The 18,378-nt window shown below is 40.2% G+C and overlaps 1 protein-coding gene across 1 annotated transcript in view; it reads left to right on the forward strand.

Annotated features, from left to right (window-relative positions):
• Nucleotides 1–18,378, forward strand: part of cep78 (centrosomal protein 78) — a 117,912-nt gene that overhangs the window by 77,131 nt on the left and 22,403 nt on the right. Inside the window, exons 11-14 of the mRNA XM_063068786.1 lie at nucleotides 3,934–4,057; nucleotides 12,012–12,054; nucleotides 16,530–16,676; nucleotides 18,033–18,110. Of these exons, the coding sequence (XP_062924856.1) occupies nucleotides 3,934–4,057; nucleotides 12,012–12,054; nucleotides 16,530–16,676; nucleotides 18,033–18,110 (392 nt within the window). The remainder of the gene's footprint in view (nucleotides 1–3,933; nucleotides 4,058–12,011; nucleotides 12,055–16,529; nucleotides 16,677–18,032; nucleotides 18,111–18,378) is intronic.

Consider the following 18,378-nt stretch of genomic DNA (forward strand, 5'->3'; position numbering starts at 1 on the left):
TCTCTCACAATAGGAAGTATCCTCTCCATATCTGCTCTGTCAAGGCCTTTCACCATTCGGTAGGTTTCAATGAGGTCACCCCTCAATCTTCTGAATTCCAGTGAATACGGGCCCAGAGCCATTAAGCGCATTTCATTTGACAAGCCATTCAATCATTTTCGTGAACCTCCTTTGAACTCTCTCCAGTTTCAGCACAACCTTTCTAAGAAAATGTGCCCAAAACTGCTTCACAATACTCCAACTGAGGCATCTCCAGTGCTTTATAAAGTTTCAGCATTACATTCACTTTTGTATTCTAGTCCTGTTGAAATGAGTGCTAACATTGCATTTGCCTTCCTCCCCACAGACTCAACCTGCAAATTAACCTTTAGGGAATCCTGCACAAGGACTCACAAGTCCTTTTGCACCTCAGCTTTTGGTATTTTCTCTCCATTTTGAAAATAGTCAACCCTTTCATTTCTTCTACCAAAGTACATGACCATACACTTCCTGACACTATATTCCATGTGCCATTTCTTTGCCCATTCTCCTAATCTAAGTCCTTCTGTAGCCTCTCTACTTCCTCAAAACTACCTGCCCCTCCACCTATCTTCAATTTGTCTGTAAACTTTGCAACAAAGCCATCAATTCCATCATCCAAATCATTGACATATAATGTAAAAAGAATTGGTCCCAACATAGATCCTAGTGGAACACTACTATTCACCTGTAGCCAGCCAGAAATGGATTCCTTTATTCCCACTCTTTGCCTCCTACCAATCAGCCATTGCTTTGTCCATGCTAGGATCTTTCCTGTAATACCATGGGCTCGTAGCTTGTTAATCAGCCTCATATGTGGCACCTTGTCAAAGGCCTTCTGAAAATCCAAGTACACAACATCAACTGATTCTCCTTTGTCTATCCTGCTTGTTATTTCTTCCAAGAATTCCAACAGATCTGTCAGGCAAGATTTTCCCTTGAGGGAACCATGCGTATTTTATCCTGTGCCTCAAAGTACCCTGAGACCTCATCCTTAAAAATCGACTCCATCAGCTTCCCAACCACTGAGGTCAGGCTACCGGGTTTATATTTTCCTTCAAACTCCGAGGCAGAGTACAAAGTAAATGGCAGGATACTTGGTAGTGTGGAGGAGCAGAGGGATCTCGGGGTACATGTCCACAGATCCCTGAAAGTTACCTCACAGGTGGATAGGGTAGTTAAGAAAGCTTATGGGGTGTTAGCTTTCATAAGTCGAGGGATAGAGTGTAAGAGTCGCGATGTAATGATGCAGCTCTATAAAACTCTGGTTAGGCCACACTTGGAGTATTGTGTCCAGTTCTGGTCACTTCACTATAGGAAGGATGTGGAAGCATTGGAAAGGGTACAGAGGAGATTTACCAGGATGCTGCCTGGTTTACAAAGTATGCATTATGATCAGAGATTAAGGGAGCTAGGGCTTCACTCTTTGGAGAGAAGGAGGATGAGAGGAGACATGATAGAGGTGTACAAGATAATAAGAGGAATAGATAGAGTGGATAGCCAGCGCCTCTTCCACAGGGCACCACTGCTCAATACAAGAGGACATGGCTTTAAGGTAAGGGGTGGGAAGTTCAAGGGGGATATTAGAGGAAGGTTTTTTACTCAGAGAGTGGTTGGTGCGTGGAATGCACTGCCTGAGTCAGTGGTGGAGGCAGATACACTAGTGAAGTTTAAGAGACTACTAGACAGGTATATGGAGGAATCTAAGGTGGGGGCTTATATGGGAGGCAGGGTTTGAGGGTCGGCACAACATTGTGGGCCGAAGGGCCTGTACTGTGCTGTACTACTCTATGTTTCTTTTGCCTCTCTCTCTCTTCTTGAAGAGTGAGTGAGATTTTCAATTCTACAATCTTCTGGAGTGACAGTAAGCTGTAACTTTGAGTGAGACTAACCTACCAAAGACAACTGAGGGACTACTGTGTGCTTAGTCTCATCAAAATGTGGCTTGTATTAACTTCAACTGATGCCACACAACCTGAGGGCTTCTCAGTTCACCAGATGGACAGTATAGCATCCTTGGATAGTTAGATGTGGTGGGATCTGCTTTATAATCAACACCCTGTGGTGCCTAGACATGATAGTCATGCTGGGTTCCTGCTTACCCAATGTAGAAAATCTAATGGTAAAGTGTCACCCACACTATCTGCCACAGCATTTACTTTCAATATCCTGACGGCAGTCTGCATCTACCCAGACAGATGTGAAGCCTGCACTCGTTGAGCTATACTCCCTGGTCAGCAGCCTTGAATCGAGGTATCTTTTCATCATTGTGGGTGACTTCAACAAGCCAATGTCAAGAGCCTTTTATTGAATTACTAACAATGTGCTTCCTGACCCACCATGGGCCTGAACACCCTTGACCCTTGGGGCAATGGCTGTCAAAGATGCCCACTCAAGCCACCCTTGCCCACACTTAGACAGATCAGACTACCAGGCTGTGTTGCTTTCATACAAACAGAAACTGAAAGTCATACAGTGCTGGTGTGAGGAAACAGATGAACTTCTATATTTCTATTTTGAGCTAGTAGACTGATTCATGTTCATATACTCAGCCTAGGTGACTGTCAGCATTGTCACAGACTTTTATCAGAAGTGTGTTGTGGACTGTATCCTAAAAAGGACAATTCAGGTGTCCCCAAACTGGAAACCATGGGTGAACGGGGAGATTCACTCCTTACTGGTGTCTGGAACTGTGAATTTCAAATCAGATGACCCCAATAATCAAGAAACTATCTCCATAAAATTGTCATGGATGCCAAGAGATAATACCAGTCCAAAATAGAGTCCATGAACAGCCAACAATTGTGGTAGGGTTCACCAGAGCTATTACTTTCTCATGGAGGCTGAAGAATTTTGGCATGTCCCCTTTGATGCTCACCAATTTTTATTAATACGTCATAGCAATCCTAACTGGATGCATCAGATATATGTGTGGCCTCTGCAGAAAATTGTCACAGCTCCGCACAGCAATGCAAATCAGCCTCGCCTCCATGGATTCTGACTACACTTCTCACTTCCTCAGTAAAATGGCCAACATAATCAAAGATCCCACCCACTGCAGGCATTCACTTTTCTCCTCCCTCCCATTTGGGCAAAAGATACAAAGGCCTGAAAGCACATACCACCAGGATCAAGGAAGCTTCTGCCCTACTGTTAATGAAACTATTAAATGGTTCTCTGGTATGATGGACTCTTGACATTGAAAGTTACCTTGTTGTGACCTTGCACCTTAATGTCTACCTGCATTTCACTTACTCTGTACTGTAATGTTTTATTATACACTGATTGTTTTACCCTGTACTACCTCAATCCACTGTTGCACTGAGTTGTTCTGTATAGACAGTATGAAAGACAAGCTTTTCACTGTACCTCAGTACATGACAATAATATTTAATTACAAAAGCTCTCAGTTGTCTGGAAGGTGAGATGTTAGCATCCATCATGTTGCCTACTAATCAGTGCTTGTGGTTTAATGTACAAGATGTTCGGTGCAGCTGGCTGGCCTTCCACTGTGATAGGACACACAAGAACACAATTAGCAGAATCTGGCTGATTGTATTCATAAATGTCAGATTTAGATGGTGATTGTATTGTTTTACAAGTATGGAAACGAAGCGGAAAGTGCAGAGAAAGAAAATTCATGACAAAAAATTACTCGAAGGTTTCATTACATCTAGTACTATACAAATTAAACCTTTTACAAAATAGTTATTCATCCCCTTTTAAGATAGGGTCAGAATGCAAAAACAAATCCACCAATCTCATGACCCATATCTGGGCATGATTTCCTCAACCAATCTTCACAATGTATTCCCTGTTGTGTTCATAGGATTGTTAATTGATTAACTTGTTTACATATTGCTGGTTTATGTATTCAGAAGTTGAATTGAAAGTAAGTCATTTTTTCTGTTCAAGGTACAAGGAAGCATACAGAGAATAAGAATGCTGCTGTTTCTTCAGATTTTATCCCAGAACCAATGCGACCAGGCACAGAGGGTTATGTGCCTTGGCGTACTGCAGCACGTGCAAATCGATTCAGGTGGCACATTTTATATAATATTTATTTATTTTGTAATTATTTTTGCCTTTCCATTTTTTATTCATCAAATTGGGTGTTATAAAAAATATCCATGGCTTGTATTACTAATCCATTGAGATGGGTCTAGTACAGAATGTGCTGAATTATCATTTGAATTGACTTGTCATGTTTATTGGAATCTTTCATGTTTACATTCTTTAGCAACCACCTCCACCATCTGTGTCATTCTTCCTTTTTTTTAAAAAAAGATGTGGAGCTTAATATGAAAAATGTTTGTGTTGTGATGTGGAGCTTTTCCATGCAAGTTTTAAGTCACACCAGTCACCCTTATTTCAGCTCCTGCTCACACAATCCAAAAACCTTCACAGTATTTGTGTTTCTATCTTTGTTCATTTGTGCAGCATATTTAATTTAGGTTCTTTTTCCAAAGCACTTTACCAGTTTAATTGGAGAAAAAGTGGTGCTAAAACAAAAGTCTTTAAGGATGACCAGCTGTTTGGACTAAAGGAGAATTTAATGATGCAAATAAATATTTTTGGAGATAATGCCATATGTAAACTATACTTCAACCTTCAAGGTATTATAAGAGACCAGGATAAAAGTTTACAGATACTAGCAGGTGTTGAAGAGCCAGAGGTGATTTCCAAAGTAGTGAGGAGCAAGGTCAATAAAGGAAATGAATTTTAGGTATCTATATACTACTAAAACTCTCACGCTCTGTCTGTCTGTTTGTGACCTCCAATTAGCGCAAATGGTGCATTACAGCGGCACTTTTTTTGGCTAAGTTGAATTAAAATGTGCTAACTTACAGAATGCAGGCAAAGTTCGGGGTTATATATTCGTATAAAATTGCTCATTCGCCAAAGACGACAGGCTCCCTTTTAACCCAACAGCCGATCCGCTATCATGGAAATCGGGACGTGACAGCCCAACGCATGTGCATGGCCAGCCTCAGCAGCAACACCTACTGGAGCAAAAAGGCAGGGCAGCTCTATTTCAAGGGGTCTCCTACTATGTTGACTCAGGCCTAGGGGGCCGGCATCAGGCACGATGACAGACTCTCCACTTCTCCCTCTCCCTCATTAGTGTGTTCAGTTCATCTACATTAGCTGCGCCGCTGTCTTCTAGGAGCGTGTTGACCATTATCTTTGGAGGGCCCCCAGGGTTCATCCTCCCGTGCTTGGGCTCCCATATGATGACTAGACTGGCAGGTAGCTCGGGATGGCGTAGACAGTGCCCCGCTAGTTGCAGTCTTCTCGCCTCTATTTTAGTGGTGAGCATCGGTAGGTTGTTATAGAGCTCGACGTTCGTCATGTACTATTGCCAACTCACGTCAAGAGCCATCCAGATACATACGAATGTTCAAGGGGTCACATTCTGCTAATCACCATCAGCATGTGCAGGATTGGGACAAATCTAACTGCCACCCCTCAATAAGAGATAATTTAATCTTTTTTTAATGATGTACTTTGAGACACCCATAAAACCCTTTTGACTATGTCACATCCATTTAGGAGAATGCCAACCACATCATCAAGAATAATCAGCATCCTTTGGTGTTAGTGCTTGGTATCTTCTATCCAGTATTAAGGTAATAAAAAGAGTGGTCAGCCTAATATGCCGCGTGGAAAGGGAAAGGGGACATTATGATCAAGAGATGACGCCAAATGTCGTCGGGAAGCAGCAAGGAGAGGGAGAGAGCAAGAATTGCATGAGGCCAGGGCCGCACGACTCCAGGATCAAGGAGTCAGGACAAAAAAAATGAGAGAAGAAGAGGCAGAGGAGGAGAGGCATGCACGACTCCAGGATCAGACACAACCAATGAACAGCAGAAGAGATAAAGAGACGTTGGATGAAAGGGCTGCACATCTCCAGAATGACAAAAATAGGCACAGAAGGAGGAGAGAGGAAGAGACAGGCTGAGAAATGCACGTCTCCAGGATCAGAGACAAAGAACAAACAGCAGAAGAGATGAAGAGACGGGGGATGAAAGGACTGCACATCTCCAGAATGACAATGAGAGGCACAAGGGTGGCAGCTAAACCAGAAATGATGCCATCAAAAGTGTCCTTCGTGAAACGAGGAGGAGCTATATTTGCTTTGATATGCGTCATTCTTCTTTAATAAATTGAGGTTTTCTACTTCAGTTTCCAAAGCAAAGCGATACCAGTAGCATTCAGAAAAAATGCCATTCCCTATTCCCAGTTCCTCCGTCTCCGCCGCATCTGCTCCCAGGATGAGGCTTTCCGTTCCAGGACATCTCAAATGTCCTCTTTCTTTAAGGATCGTGGTTTCCCTTCTACGGTGATCAATGATGCCCTCACCAGCATCTCCTCCATTTCCCGCACTTCGGCCCTCACCCCATCTTCCCGCCACCACAACAGGGACAGAGTTCTCCTTGTCCTCACCTACCACCCCACCAGCCTCCAGATCCAGCACATTATCCTCCGCAACTTCCGCCACCTTCAACAGGACCCCACCACTAAGCACATCTTTCCCTCTCCACCCCTCTCCGCTTTCTGCAGGGATTGATCCCTCTGCGACTCACTTATCCATACGTCCATCCCCACGGATCTCCCACCCGGCACTTATCGCTGCAAGCGTAAGTGCTACACCTGTCCCTACACCTCCTCTCTTGCCACCATTCAGGGCCCCAAACAGTCCTTCCAGGTGAGGCAACACTTCACTTGCGAATCTATCTGTCTAGGTAGCCTCTAGCCCCTTGGTATGCACATAGAATTCTCCAACTTCCAGTAATTCCCTCCCCCTTCCTTCCTCTATCCCTATTTCGCATCACCTCCCTCATAGTTCCGTCTCCTTCTACTATTGTTCTCCTGCCAATCACCTCCCTGCTTCCCCTCCCCCACCCCCACACCTTTGTCTTAAAAATTACTGTTTTTTTCAACTACCAGCATTCTTCAAACCCTCCCCAAAGTTTTTCCTTCAGTCCTGACGGAAGGGTTTCAGCCGAAACGTCGATTAATCTTTTCAACTGATGCTGACTGACCTGCTGAGTTCCTCCAGCGCTTTGTGAGTGTTCCTTTGACAACAGCATCTGCAGATTATTTTGTATTCAGCAAAAATTAATGTTCATTCTGGTCACATCAGACTGCACTACCCTTCTCTCAAAGGGTACCCCAACGGGTCAACCCATTGTCTAGTTCTTTTTAAATTTGGAGGCTTTAATAGTTTGTAAGCCAATATATACAAGAGTGGACAAGGTTGAGAGATTGGCCTTGTGTTGGGAAGCTGTGTTTTTGTTTGAATAATCTTAGGTCCATTAAATTGGAAGCTAACCATGAGACAAAGGCAGTCTGGCTAAACTGGAGACAATGGCTGAAATCTATGGCAACGATAAAATTGTTGATGGCTGAAGATATTGTTTCTGGCATTCTTTTCCTTGAATTGCATTTTTGCTTTTTGAAATTGTTACATATTATCTCTGATTTATTAACAAAATTAGAATGAATTTACTGGTGTTACCTTTTTCCTATAATTACATTTTAGATCCACTACTGTTCTGAAGATACTAAAACTCTGCTGGGATGTGATTTCCTGTCTTAGCTAAGTTTTGGCCTCCTTAGTTAAGAAAGGCAATATTTTTCTTCAAGGGAGTCCAAAAAAAGTTCACTGAACTGATACCTGAGAAGAAAATCAGAATCTGCTTTAATATCACCAGCATATGGTGTGAAATTTGTTGTCATTGTGGCAGCAGTACAATACAATATATAATAACAGAAAAAAGCTGAATTACAGTAAGTGCATCTATTAAATAGTTGAATAAGTAGTGCAAAAATAAAAATAAAATAGTAATGAGGTACTGTACTTGAATCATTGAGTGTGTGCCTTCAGTATCCTATACCTCCTTCCTGATGGTAATAATGAGAAAGAGGCATGTCCTGGGTGATGGGGGTCCTTAATGATCGATGCCGCCTTTTTGAGGCATTGCTCCTTGAGAATGTCCTGGATACTATGGAGGCTAGTGGCCATGATGGAGCTGACTAGGTTTATCACTCTGTAGCTTATCTCGATCCTGTCCAGTAGCACCCACCCCCCCCCACCCCCCAATCCCCACAGTACATCTAGAAATTTTCGAGTGTCTTTGGTGACGCTTGCAAATGTGCCAGATTGGGTCAAATGGGCCTGTACAAAATAAAGTTTATTAGAATGAGAGGATATTATATTAAAACAAGCAATATTTAGAAAGGGGTCAATGAGCTGAATCAGGGAGGATATAGCACCAGAGCTTACAATCTCAGGTAGCATTTACTACGGATATAAAGGAGAAATTTCTTCACTTGGAGGATAGTGAATCCATGGAAATCCCCATTGTAGAATTCATTGGTGACCATCTTGCTAGAAGTAATTAAGGAAGTAGATATTGCAGGTATGGGGAGAGCAGATATTAACACAGATGGATATTAAATGATGAAGTGATCATATCGTTTACTTCTACACCTATTTCACAATGTTCCTACAAACTAAAATTTATAAATACTGTGACAATAAAAAAACTCTTAGCTGATCTTATTTGAAGCATCACTTTCGGTTTTAAGATGGTGCTACTGAAGGGGAGTGACAGCTTGCTAGTAGTTCAAAAGGCAAGAAATTTGACTAAAAGCATTATTAGTAACACTTTTTCTGAACTAAATTGTGGTGAACTATCACCGCAAACAATGAAGAGGCAAACAAAGACGAAACTGATTGGAGGAATGAACGGTGCTAGTGTGTTGCAAATTTGAAGTGCAATGTGTTTGAAATGGGGTCGCAGATGGAGATGGAGCTAGAGCAAGCGATTCAAAGAGGAAGTCCATCAACCTAACCTGGGTGCAAGGTTGGATCACTCTGAGCGCAGAGCCGATTTGCAGAGGTTGACAACAGCTTTGGGCTGGGTGGCTAGGTCTCGACTCAGAGCACATCACCACAGCGGGGCCTGGGTCCTCGTGCGAGGCACAAACCAGTGTTTGGATAATTTAAACGCCAGCCCAGGTAGACTGGAAAGGCAGGGTACTAGGGCCTGGATGCGTGGCTCAGGTAGATTTTGCTCACTCTCGCAATATTCACTCCTCTTTCCATGGTGCTGAGGCTGTGAGACTGCCCCGGCTGCTGTGCTTCATGTTTGCAAGCTTTGCAGCAATTTGCCCCCTTAATAGGAACTGCGACCAGTAGACTTTGGGCCTACTGCAGCTGCTCCGGGGATTGGGATCCAAGGACTCAACTTGGTTCATTATGCTGTTGCCTGTTTTGTGTTTTTTCTCTTTTTCTGTGCATTAGGTGTTGATCTTTTTTTAATTAGGTTCTTTCGTGTTTCTTGCTCTGTGGCAAGCAGACAGATCTCAAGGTTGTGTAATTTATACATACTTTATACTTTGAATCTTTTTGAATCATATGAAGCATTACTTTTTTTTTGTCACAGCACCCTGAGTGAGTATAATGAGGATGGTGTAACTCCAACAAATGTTATCAGGCCTATTAGAGAGGTTATTTGCAGTTGAGCTGGTTGCTTAAGTTTATTATTTTGGTTTGTAGATTAAGGATTGCTGTGTGGATGTTTTAAAGTCAAAGTTGAGTTCATTGTCATATACACAAGTACATGTATGTATTGTTGCAATGGAAAACCTTGCAGCAGCATCACTGGCACACAGCATTGGAGACATTTTGCTCATAAGAAAAACAAATTAACTAATACAAGAAAAAAAACAGCAAACACAGTAGTGGGTCATAGTATTTCTTTACTGAGGTGGTGATTTGTGCTTTAGTGTTAGTTCAGGAACTGAATAATTCAAGGGAAGAAACTGATCTTGAATCTGGTGGCATGGAACTTAAAACTTCTGTACCTCCTGCCTCATAGTAGCTGTGAGAAAATGTCATAGCTTAGATGTGGGCACCTTTGGTGACAGATGTTGCCACCTTAAGGGAGCACCTCATGTAGATGCTTTCAATGGTGTGGAGGGTGTATCTGTGATCTATTGGGCTGAATAAGCTACAGCTCTTTGCATTCCTGAGCATTTTACTTGCCATACCAGACAGTGGTGCAACCTGTCAGGATATTTTCAGTAGTATATCGGTAGAAAATTGTTGGAGTGTTCTGTGATGTGGCAAGACTTGACCTTCTAAGAAAGGAATGATGCTGGCATGTCTTCCCTGTGATTGCTTCTATGTGCTAGGTCCAGGTATGTTGACCCCCAAGACATTTATACTGTTGACCCACTCAGCCCCCGATGCACCGATGTATATTACCATATAACAATTACAGCACGGAAGCAGGCCATCTTGGCCCTTCTAGTCCGTGCCAAACTCTTACTCTCACCTAGTTCCACCGACCTGCACTCAGCACATAACCCTCCATTCCTTTCCTGTCTATATAGCTGTCCAATTTAACTTTAAACGACAAAATTGAACCTGCCTCAACCACTTCTGCTGGAAGCTCATTCCACACAGCTACCACTCTCTGACTAAAGAAGATCCCCCTCACGTTACCCCTAAATTTTTGCCCTTTAACTCTCAACTCATGTCCTCTTGTTTGAATCTCCCCCACTCTCAATGGAAAAAGCCTATCCACGTCAACTCTATCTATCCCCCTTATAATTTTAAATACCTCTATCAAATCCCCCCTCAACCTTCTACGTTCCAAAGAATAAGGACCCAACTTGTTCAATCTTTCTCTGTAACTTAGGTGATGAAAGCCAGGTAACATACTAGTAAACCTTCTCTGTACTCTCTCTATTTTGTTGACATCTTTCCTATAATTCAGTGACCAAAACTGTACACAATACTCCAAATTTGGCCTCACTAATGCCTTGTATAATTTCAACATTACATCCCAACTCCTATACTCAATGCTCTGATTTATAAAGGCCAGCATACCAAAAGCTTTCTTCACCACCCTATCGACATGAGATTCCACCTTCAGGGAACTATGCACCATTATTCCTAGATCCCTTGTTCTACTGCATTCTTCAATGCCCTACCATTTACCATGTATGTCCTATTTTGATTAGTCCTACCAAAATGTAGCACCTCACATTTATCAGCATTAAACTCCATCTGCCATCTTTCAGCCTACTCTTCTAACTGGCCTAAATCTCTCTGCAAGCTTTGAAAAACCTACTTCATTATCCACAACTCCACCTATCTTAGTATCATCTGCGTACTTACCAATCCAATTTATACCCCATCATCCAGATCATTAATGTATATGACAAACGACATTGGACCCAGTACAGATCCCTGAGGCACACCACTAGTCACCGGCCTCCAATCTCCCATCCAGCCACAGTTGAATCCATTTTACTACTTCAATATTAATACCTAACGATTGAACCTTCCTAACTAACCTTCCGTGTGGAACCTTGTCAAAGGCCTTTCTGAAGTCCATATAGGCAATATCCACCACTTTACCCTCGTCAATTTTCCTAGTAACCTCTTCAAAAAAATTCAGTAAGATTTGTCAAACATGACCTTCCACGCACAAATCCATGTTGACTGTTCCTAATCAGACCCTGTCTATCCAGATAATTATATATACCATCTCTTAGAATACTTTCCATCAATTTACCCACCATTGACGTCAAACTCGCAGGCCGATAATTGCTAGGTTTACTCTTAGAACCCTTTTTAAACAATGGAATAACAAGAGCAATGTAGACTGATGCATGTTCATCCTCCTTCCTTTTCATCAAGTCAACACACCATTCTTCAGTTTTTGCTGATGTTGAGAAAGAGATATTTGTTGTAGCACCACTCAACCAGGTATCCTAGCATGCTCTTGTGTGCTGACTCATTAACATATGTAATTCTTCCAACAATGGTGGTAATGTCTGGAAAACAAAAATATATATAATATATTTTTGGAGAGGTGGACATGGTTGATGACAAAATTTGGTGAGTGGTAGATATGTCTGTTTATCAATCTGTTTACGTTATTTCTAATTGCCTTCCTTATTGTTTGTAGGAGTATTCATCAGGACTCGTCACTCCAAAATAGAGTGATTCAGGTAATAGTATAACAGTAAATTATAGCAATTCCTATATTCTAAACATGTATATTATCAAGTTCTTTGACTGCCCTGAAACTATTGTCAAATAAGAAAATCAAAATTAACAATGACCCTCAGCAAAGAATTGTTCCAACTCTCAAACAAAATACTGCTGAGAAGTGTACATTCTGATAATAACATTTTTATCACAGTACGAAGTATTATTGGATCACAAAAAAAGGCATTTTCAAAGTTAATGCCGATTTAGGTAAATTCTTGTAAGTGCTTTCTAACTTGGAAGTTAGAAATACACCACAAGAATATTTAGTGAGATTGAAAAAGAATGTAGTGTCGAAATATCAGAAGCTATGACTACCAATGTTGGGGTGTGGAAAGAGTTAATGCAAAAACAATTCATGTCTAATAATTGGAAGCTTTAGGGCGATTTAAGTTTTATAGGTAGAGGAAACTAAATATATATAATAAGTCCATGAAACATTTTGAGGGGGAAGGGTGAGCAGCCAGAGGCCATTTCTAAACTGTACAAATTACATAGGCAGGAGCAAGGATAAAGCCTTGTGAAGGGATTTTAGGGATCTTGGTACAGAGTTTAAAAGTAGGACTTCCAGGGTTATAATCTCAGGATTAATATCCATCTCATGTGTTAGTTAGGTGAAAAATAGATACATACTGCAGTCTAATATGTGGCTAAGGAGCACGTGGCAGAAGAGAGAGCTTCAGTTTTATGCATCATTGGGTTCTCTTCCAGGGCAGGTGGGACTGGTACAAGCAAGATGGTTTGCATCTGAACTGGAGGGGAACTACGGTCCTACTCAGGCTTTAAACTGGAGCGGCAGAGTGATAGGAACCACAGCAGTGGGGCAGTAGGTGGTAGGGTTGAGGGCAAGAAAAACAGTATGACAAGTAGGATTGAAAGGAAGATCAAAGTTCAAAATACATTTCCTATTTAAAATATGTATATACCACCAAATATTAATCTGAATCTCAGGGCATCTGAAGGACAGCAAGGGCATCGTAATAAACATGGTGGAACTGATGGACTAAAATGTGTTAATGTTAATACTCAGAGTAATTATAGAAAAGGGTGATGAACTTAAAATCTGGATCAGTACATGAAATTATGATGTTGCCATTGCATTGGTTGCGTGAGGGACAGGACTGGTAGCTCAAATTTCCTGAGTTTTATTGTTTTAGACATGGTATGGAGTTAAAAATAAAGATAGCAGGATTACATTACTGATCAGGAAGAACATCACAGCTGTACACAGAGGACACACTGGAGGTCTCATCACAGAGGCAACTTAGGTGAAGCTCTGAAATGAGAAAGGTGCAGTTATGTTAATGGGTTTATACTATAAAACCCCAATAGGCATCGAGAAATGAAGGAACAAGTATGTAGACTGATTATAGAAAGGTGCAAAAACACCCGGTTTGTCATAGTGGGGCACTTTAACTTCGCAGTGTCGATTGGAAATTCTTAACAGAAAAGTATTAGATGCACGAGGATTTTTTTTAGTGAATGCAAGAGGGGTTCTTGAAACAGTGGAAAGACCAACGAGGGAAGAAAATGTACTGGACTTTATTTTGAGAAATGAGCCTGATCAGGTGATAGACTTGATAGTGTGTGAGCATTTTGGGAATAGTGACCACAACTCGTGTTTTAGTATAGTTATGAGTGAAGATCAGGTGTAGTGAAAAGGTGCTATGCTGGGGGAGGGCAAATTTGACAGGACAGGTTCTAAGGGACATTGATTGAGATTAGCTGCTGCCAAGCAAGTGCACTCTGGCATGTGGGAGTTTTTTAAAGATCAGCTGATCAGAGTTCGGAATCATCATATTCCAGTGAGGTAATGGAACACTAGATGAACTAAGAGGTCAATAATTTAGGCAGGAACATAAAGGAAACATATATAACATTCATAAAGCTGAAATCAAACTGCATCCTTGTGGAATATAAAGAAAGCAGGAATGTGCTGAAGTAGGCAATTAAGAAGGCCAAAAGGGGCCATGAAATGTCCTTGGGATACCAGGTGAAGGAGAATTCCAATGCATTTTATACTTGTGTTAAGGAAAAAGGAGGATAGCTAAGTGGAGGGTAGGTCCACTGAAGGATAAAGGAGGGAATTTGTACTTGGGACTGAGAGCAAATGGCTGAGGCATTAAATGAGTTCTTTGTGTTAGTATTTACTGAGGAAAATGACTTGGAGGGTAATGAAGGCAGAGTGTGGCATACTAATGTACTGCAGAATTCTGAGATTAGGGAGGTAGCGCTGGGTCTTTTGAAAAGCATTAAGATGTTTCATTTCCCAGGGTTTGATAGTATATATCCCAGAATATTGAAAAAAGCAACTGAGGAGATTGCTAGGGCTTTGACAAATATCTTTGTGCCTTCATAAGCAATAGGTGAGGTCTCAGAGCACTGGACGGTAGCAAATATGCCTTTGTTCAAGAAAGGAAATGGGATAATCCAGGTAATTTCATGCCAGTGAGCCTCTTGTGAATGGTAGGGAAGCAATTTGAGAGGATACAGGGCGATGAGATTTATGTGCATTTGGAAAGATGTGGCCTGCTTCAGGACAGTCAGCATGGCTTTGTGTAGGGCAGGTCATGCCTGACAAATTTTATCAGGTTTTTTGAGGAGATGACAAACACATTTGAGGGTAAGGCAGTGGATGTTAATGTCTGTGGATTTCCATAGGACATTTATTAAGGTCCCTTATGGTAGGTTGATTTGGAAGAGAAAGATGTATGGGATTCAGGGTAGATTGCAAGTATGAATTCAGAACTGGCTTGCCTTTTGAGGACAGAGTACAGATAGAAGGCTGTTATTCTGACTGGATGTCAATGACCAGTGGTGTTCCACGAGGATTGGTGCTGGGCCCTTCTTTTGTTTGATATATAATCAATGATTTGAATAAAACTGTAGAAGGGTGAACAACAAATTTACAGATGGCAGTAAGATTGGGGGAAGTTGTGGATGGTGCATGAAGGACTATGAATGCACTGGGAGAGAGATCAGTACAGATTTGGGCAGCAAAGTGGCAAATGGAGCTTAATCCAGATGAACGTGAGGTGTTGCACTTGGGGAGGTTAAATGAAAGTGAAAGGGTACATTTAATGGCAGACCTATTAATAATTGTGAGGTACAGAGGGGTTTTGGGGTCTGGATCCTTAGTTCATTGAAATTGGCTATCCATGTGGAATGCTCGCCTTCATTGGTAGGACTGTCAAATATAAGAGGCTTTTAGATAAATAAATGAATATGAAGGAAATGAAGGGATATGGATGACAGACAGCAAGAGGACATTTAGTATAAATTGGCATCAAGATCAACAAAACATGTGGGTAGTATTGGCCTATCCTGAGGTGTAGTGTTCTATGTTGTAGAAGAACACTGATTATGATATTAACTTCACTGAACACAGCAGGTACTGGACTTGTGCTTTTTTTTAAGGATATAAGCTTAATGAAAAGGAAAAAGGCTAATGAGGGTCTGTGAACTAATGTACTTCTGATTACTATGATATGGAGAGAATGGGTCCTGATGTGTTTATTGCAGCAGAATTTTATAGGAACTAGTTTCTTGAGTTTGAATGTGAGAAAGCTCAAGCCAATAAATGAATAGCTCATTTTGGGGAATATAGTGGCATGAGTTTGTGGCGGCTGTTTTGATGTGATTTTGTTACAATAGACTTAAGTAGTCCTCATAACCAAAAGGCAATGAATGTGTTCAGAAATTCAGCTTGGATTGAAGTGGACAAAATAATATTGTACTGACTGTGATCAGGGAAGGGAATGGAATTGTAAAGGTGGTTGCTGATGAATATTAATCAAAGCATCAATCTTGTTGAGGAGAAGCTAAATTGAGGCTCATCCAAGACTGGATAAAAACATTGCCTTTTTTCTTGAATTTTATTTTCTTTTATAATATTAGTCCTAACTTTTCTTTTTAAATGCTCTGTTCATTAAATTACTTTCACTAATATTATGTTAAGCCTTCTGTGGCATATTAAGCATAAATCATGATCTAAACATAAATCACAATATTGCTTGCATTTTTAGAAGTTGCTAATTTATTTTGAGTTTGTATCCAGTATATAATTGGCCAGCACAAAAGCAATTTGAATAGTGTACAATAGCAAGTTAGTGTAACTCCTTTTATTTTGCTCCAGCAATTTTTTTTTTATTGCAGTAGATAGCACAGTATGAATTGGGTTGGGATTATGTGCTAATCTCTAATCATTCTGAACTGTAAATTAATATTTATTAAAATAGAACTATAGCTTGTTTGTTCAAGTTTTATTTACCTGACCATGATAAAGTTTGAAAAGACTTATTAAATACCATACCAAAATTTAGGCTTCCTTGTAGCAACTGTGTAAGAACAATTAAAACATAATGGCACTATCTTGTTAATAACGACTTGCTTTGATTTAATAATTATACTGAATTGTCAATTCTTTTAAGTGCAGGCTAGCAATCCAGTGAAGGTAACATTGGAAAGTGCATCATCTTCAGATACTGAAGAAACTATCTATACTCCTCAGCAATTGTTGCAAATGAGTGCTGTGGGAGAGTCACCTGATGCAATCTCAGTGCAGCAATATAATTGCTTAAAGGTATTTGCATATCTCAAAACAAAAACTCATTATTCATATTCTTAAGACAAAAAATTTCCTTGTTCAAATATTTAAGTCACTTTTTATCTGTGCTTAAAATTTTCAATGTATTGTCATTGATATGGATTACCGGATATTTTTGTAATTCAGAAGTAGGCAGAGAATTTGCTGTACACTGAAATAGTTTACTAAGCTAATGTTAAAACTTAGATTAACAGTTTTTGTTTTGGAGATAAAACTCTCAGAAGTACTTGGGTGCTTTTTGTTATTTGTAAAGATTTTCAAGAAAGTTATTCTGACATTTATTAAAATATTAAAGTAAATTCAATTTGTTAAATACTGTAAATATATGATTAGAGAATTAAATGGACTAAAATACAGAATTAGTTTTGTTAGAAATGAGTTGCTAACTTATGCCACTTAAGATTCATGTCTTAAATGCATTTTCTCACAGTAGCACATGATTTTATAGACAGCAGTTCCAAGGTATCATCCAATTAGCTGTTGCATGTTTGTACTTTGTTCATCTGTTGACCTAATTTGGCTTTGTTAACCTGTACTTCCTAGCGTTGGCGTGTAGTTTGAAGTCAAGGTTGCTGGATGGTTGTTGGATTACAGGACAGGAAAGAGCATGTATTGCTTTGTTTGTAATATGCAATATCTGAGTTAGAATTTATGTTGGGGAAATCTGGATAATCCAGTTAACACTTTAAACTTTGAGGTAACATAAAGTACTAATTTTAGTCTGAGAAGCATAAGAGAAGGTAAATGAAATCTATAACAGGAATTGGATTTTTCTTGAGAGCAGTCCTGGTTGAGTGAAGGAAATATTTGGTTTATCCAGGATTTGTATTTGTTTGGTTGCTGGACAGGTAAGTAAATTATACAGAATTGAGCCCAAGTACAATTGAATATTGACAGGGCATAAAAGAGTTATTTCTGTAACTGGTTGGTGATGTCAAAGTATGATTTATTAACTTGGAGCAGAAAAGGCTGATTTTTAAAAAAAAACTGAGTTTAGTTTTGATTTGATGACCCACAACCATATACAGAATTGTGTACTTGTATAGAATAGATAGATTATTATCTACTGTGAGGTAGTATTATTTCTTTATCCTTAGCTTTAGAGGAAACCCAAGTTACTGATTGGAGTATCTAATTCAGGGGTTCCCAGCCTTTTTTATGCCATGGACCAATACCTTTAAGCAAGGGGTCCACAGACCCCAGGTTGGGAGCCCCTGATCTAAATTGTCTTCATCTGTTGATGCTGTCAAGACCTGTCAATTTGTTCATTGAATTTCTTAAACTTTATTATTAAACAGACATTCAAGAGTCAGATACAACATTTTGTTTCAGATGGAACTGGAAGAATGTCATTTAAGGCTGGAAGAAGAAATGAGAGCACGAACAAAGGCTGATGCTCGATTAATGGAGGTAATGGGAAAGTGAACTTCTTCCTATCCTCTGGTAAATTACTTTGTAATTCACTTAGCATGATTAGCAATTGGAATTTGTAATTGTTTTCTTTAACCATGCAATTGGCTTGTAAGTAAAGAATTGTGTAAGCATCTGGGATTCGGATGAAGAAGGAGCTGCTAATATGATTGAGCAGAGTTTCTGTACTTATGATACTTGTTTAATTTTTGTCTCCTGTCATAAGACCAAAGCAGAGTTATGAATTTTGAATTTTGTCTTGTGACCA

Source organism: Mobula hypostoma, chromosome 16, assembly GCF_963921235.1.
Source record: "Mobula hypostoma chromosome 16, sMobHyp1.1, whole genome shotgun sequence".
NCBI lineage: Eukaryota > Metazoa > Chordata > Chondrichthyes > Myliobatiformes > Myliobatidae > Mobula > Mobula hypostoma.